The 5,000-nt window shown below is 43.9% G+C and overlaps 1 protein-coding gene across 1 annotated transcript in view; it reads left to right on the forward strand.

Moving 5' to 3' along the window:
* Positions 1-5,000, forward strand: part of LOC143292426 (uncharacterized) — a 91,440-nt gene that overhangs the window by 26,108 nt on the left and 60,332 nt on the right. Inside the window, exon 2 of the mRNA XM_076602695.1 lies at positions 1,527-1,757. Coding sequence (XP_076458810.1) covers positions 1,527-1,757 — 231 coding nt within the window. The remainder of the gene's footprint in view (positions 1-1,526; positions 1,758-5,000) is intronic.

Genomic DNA, 5,000 nt, shown 5'->3' on the forward strand with positions numbered 1-5,000 from the left:
GCCCGCACAGCTAGATACTGTGTTACGTAACAGGTCATGCTGCAGGCCAACGACACCTAGAGGCTGTAACGTTATTTATTTTCCGAACCAGTTTTGTGGAGCATGTATTTGTGTGTGTGTGTGTGTGTGTGTGTAGAAAGAGAGACAGAGAAGGGGGGGGGGGGGGGAGGGAGGGGGCGATGGGAAAGTTTGTGTTGTGTCCTACGAAAACATTGCTACGAGCGGCCTGACTGTTATTCTCTCTCCCCCCCCCCCCTCCCACTCTCTCTCTCTCTGTGTTGTTTTCTTATAAAACTCACCCGTACGCTGTTGTTATTGTTGGTGTTGACGTTGTTGTGGTTGTTGTCGTTGTCTCTGCCGCTGCTGTTGACTTGGAGGTTCTAGTTTTGTTTTTAAGACGGCAGCTGCCATGGCCTCAAAGCCATTCTCCTCAGAACCACAGAAGAAAATCGTTCCTAAACATTTCGCTCAAATTGTACACGTCAACCGCTTCGAATGTATACGCACACGCGCGCTCGTGCGCAGGTCATCATCATCATCATCATCATCATCATCATCACCATCAGCAGCATCATTATCATCATCGTCGTCGTCGTCATCGTCATAATCATAAATCTGTCACCATTTTCGTCATCATCATAATCACATCATAAGCACACGATTGAAGTTTAGTTGTGTTTATTTTGTATTTAAACCTACTTAATGACACTTCTGCATAATAGATCAGACACACTGGCATAAAAAAAAAAATGACATAAAAAGCCAAGCATTTCATATAATTCGGTTGTTTTGTTTGCTGCTTGGGTCTCGAATTGCTGATCATGCCCTCGTTTGTTGATGTGACAAGTCAACCATTTGCTGTTTGTTCCTTATTTTTATATGCTTTGATGACGTAATTCATGTAAGATATGCGATCTGTTTTAGATCTGTATTATTATCTCAGTGTGGTGTGTGTGTGTGTGTGTGTGTGTGTGTGTGTGTGTGTGTGTGTGTGTGTGTGTGTGTCATGTTTCCATGTTTCCATTCTCGTATGTCATCATGTGCTGTCGTATGTCATTATGTACCATTGTATTAAATGTATGTACATGTATAAAGTGTATTCACAGTTTATGCGCATAGAGTCCCGCTATATATATATATATATATATATATATATATATGGGGAGTTTTTGCCTTATTAGTAGAATAGTACTTTGGAGTTTGTTGTTGTTATTATTATTATTAGGATTATTATGATGATGATGATGATTATTATTATTTTCATATATTATTTTTAAAAAAAGATATTTTTTATCATCATTATCATCATCACCATCACGATCATCATCATCATCGTTTCTTCTTCTTCTTCTTTATTTATTTATGAAGAAATATATTATACATTATTTTGTTTACTGTTGTTGCTGTACATTACAACTTGCAACCTTCATTTCCTGACCCCTTGTGTGACCCTGGGGTCGGGTTCCTAAGAAGTGAAACCGAAAGTAACCGCGTCCTCCTACAAGGTTTGCTCTGCCCTCCCGCAGGCGACGTGAACGGCATCGAGATGCAGGTCATCCCCCAGACGCAGTTTATCCCCCTGCCGGACTCGCTGTGCCTGATCATCACGGAGCTGAACAAGGGGCCCCATCCGGCCACCCTGGACGCCATCCGTGGCCGCCTGCAGCAGTGGTACTCCAACACCGCCCTCCCGTCCCACCAGCTGCTCTACGACACCCTCAGCCAGCTCATCCGGGAGCGAAAGGTGTACCACAATGGTGAGTGAAGGGGTGGGGGGATATTTATTTATTTTTTTTCGGTGTTGGTGTTGGTGGTGTGTTGGTTGTGTTGTTGTTGGTGGTGGTGGTGTGGTTGTTATTGATTTGTTTGTGTTGGTGGTGGTGGTTTCTGTGTGTGTGACTGTGCGTGTGACTGTGTGTGTGACTGTGTGTGTGTGTGTGTGTGTCTTTCTGTGTGTGTGTGTATGTGTGTGTGTTTCTGTGTGTTTCTCTGTGTGTGTGTGTGTGTGTGTGTCTTTCTGTGTGTGTGTGTGTGTGTGTGTGTGTGTGTGTGTGTGTGTGTGTGTGTGTGACTCTGTGTGTGGTTGGGGGTTCGTGTGAATGTTGTTGGGGGTTCGTGTGTGTGTTTGTGTGTGTGTGTGTGTGTATGTCAGTATGTGTGTGTGTATGTGTGTGGTTCGTGGTTCGTGTGTGTGTGGTTGGGGGTTCGCGTGTGTATGTGTGTGCGTGTGTGCGTGCGCGCGCGCGCGCGCGTGTGTGTGTGTGTGTGTGTGTGTGGTTGGGGGTTTGTGTGTTTGTGTGTGTGTGTGTGTGTGTGTTGTCGGGCCATGTCTCTTTTTTTGTTTTGTTCAGTCTATGTGTGTCTCTTTTTATTGTTATATATCTCCCGCTGTTGTTTTCTGTCTGTGTCTCTGCTTGTCTGTTATATACCCATACACACAGTCTCGCCCCAGGTGAGCTTACCTGCAAGCACACAGTCCAGTTTAGTTGACCTTAATCATGCCTTAACCTATTTGTCTCCAGCCACACCTTGTTTTATATGTCCGTTCATAGATATCTGTATTTCACTATTTGTTGGGTCGATCATAAAATCGAACAGTTATTAATCAAACGCGTAAAGAGAACAGATGCCAGCTTTCTCGCACGCATTCTCACAAGGAAATTTCCTTTCAGGCCATCACAACCCAACGCTGCACGTGCACGTTCGCTTCGGGTTTCTGTGATACGGACATGTGTACGGGAACGTGCGACACGTTTAACATAGAACATTACATCAAACAATGGGTCTTCTGGAGGAACTCAAGATCCTGTGTTTTATGTTCATAAACCCCCGTTGAGCTGGCGGAACTCATTAATCTCAATGGAGTGATTTAGATAAGACACGTCGCTTTTTAGCGGGTCTGGTGCGTTTGGTGGATTCCATGGTAAGGTGGGCTTGGCTGGTTCGTAGGGGTGGGATGGGTGGGGTGATTGGTGGGGGTTGGACGGATGTGCAGTCTAACCGATAAATCGTGCATCTAGGGCAGAAGAGTTCTGGGGGAAATAATCCACGATTTTCCCCCTCCAGACGGAATGAGCAGTGTTCACAACAAGGCGTGGACGACTCCGCCAGTCACACAACAGACTAGAGGAGAAGAAATGTGGACGTTATCAGAGTTTGTACTCGATCGTCTTGTCAGTAGTAGTTTTGGGGACTGGTGCATGGAATGGAAAGGAATTGTCAGACACATATTTCGTGTTTGTAGTATAGATATATATCTTTGCTTTGCTTATCTATCAGCCAGTTGTTTATTTGCTTTTTTTATGTTTTATTTGTTGGCATCGATTTTTTGGCCATTGTTTTCGCAGTATGCCCCCACCCCTCCCCTTCTCTCTTTCTCCCCCCCTCCCGTCCATCTGCCTATCCACTCCGTTCCCTTTCTCCATCACACTTTAGCTTTATATTATATAAATATGCATTATAGTATGCTTTTTGCGGGTTTTCCAATGCACAGCACAGTTTATTTATTTGCCTGTGCACTGCAGATGGGTCTTATCTGCAGTATCTAGAAGAAACTTACCGCTGCTCGAGTGTCTTTTACATCAGAGAGGCGAGCAGGGGGAGAAGAGACGGCACAGCACAGCACAGCAGCACCTGTTGTACATAAAGATGTCTGGTGCGCGGTGTACAGCTCTCAGATTCTGCTTTTTCTACCGTCAGTCTGCCTGTATGTTTGTGTGCCTGCCTGACTCTTTCTCTGGTGTGTGTGTGTGTGTGTGTGTGTGTGTGTGGTTTTTATTTTGCAGTGTTCACTGCTTGCTTTTCAGAGTCGTGAACGATGTTTGATTTTTCTGTCTTTCGTTTATTATTTCTCCCCTTCCTCCCCCCTACTTCCTCCCCCCCTACTTCCTCCCCCCCTACTTCCCCCCACTTCTCCCCTCCCTCCCCCCCCACTCCCCCCCCCTTTTTTTTTTTGGCAATATCCACTATTTTTCCCATCAAAACGGAATGAGAATTGTTCACAACAACTAAAGGCGTGGACGTTCACTCCGTCAGTCACACAGAGGAGTGGAGGGGAAGAAATGTGGATATTGCCCCCCCTTTTGAAAACCTTTTTTTTTTTTTTTTCCAGTTCTCCGTGTGTGCAGCTGAATGTATCTGTCGCTCTGTCTTTGACAGCTTGTCTAGATCTGTGCTTATAATGTCTTTGTCAGTTATTTTTGTCCCCACTGCTCTCTCTCTCTGTCTGTCTCTCTTTCTTTGTCTCTTTCTGTGTGATTGTGTGGAATTTTCTTCTCTCTCTCCATTATCCTTATTTCTCCCCCCCCCCCCCAACCTCCCCACCCCCACACCCCCCCCTTTTCTTTTCCTTCCTCCTTCCTTCAGAATGAGTGACGTTCTTTTGCCGTGGCGAAATGTGTTCGGCCTTGCTCCCCTGCACAGTTCTGACTGGTTTATTCTTTCAGAGAAATTTACTCTACATTTAGACCTTGGTTGAGGCATTCTTCTTATGTGCTTAAGATTGACGCGCGTGCGTGCGCGCGCATGAGAGAGAGAGAGAGAGAGAGAGAGAGAGAGGGAGAGATATGATAATGGATCTCAACCTATATCACTCGTATTTTTGTTCTGATTCATAAATCCCGATGTTTTCGTCGTATTCCTCCTCTCTGGAAGAGTGAGACAGTTTTTATATTGCAGTTAACTGTAGACCTGTACAATAGTTAACAGCTGCCAATGTGCTGAATAAGCTGTTTAGCCTAGGTTTCTAGTATAAAGTAGTGTGTGTGCGCGTGCGTGTGCTTTGCTGCAAGTTCTTGATAAAGCTGATAATTAACAGATATATATATATATATATATATATATATATATATATATATATATACATATACATATATATATATATATCTTTGTTATGCATCCCTCCCGCATATATATATATATATATATATATATATATATATATGTATATATATATATATATATATATGTGTGTGTGTGTGTGTGTGTGTGTTATGCATCCC

This window comes from Babylonia areolata, chromosome 18 (assembly GCF_041734735.1).
Source record: "Babylonia areolata isolate BAREFJ2019XMU chromosome 18, ASM4173473v1, whole genome shotgun sequence".
Classification (NCBI taxonomy): domain Eukaryota; kingdom Metazoa; phylum Mollusca; class Gastropoda; order Neogastropoda; family Buccinidae; genus Babylonia; species Babylonia areolata.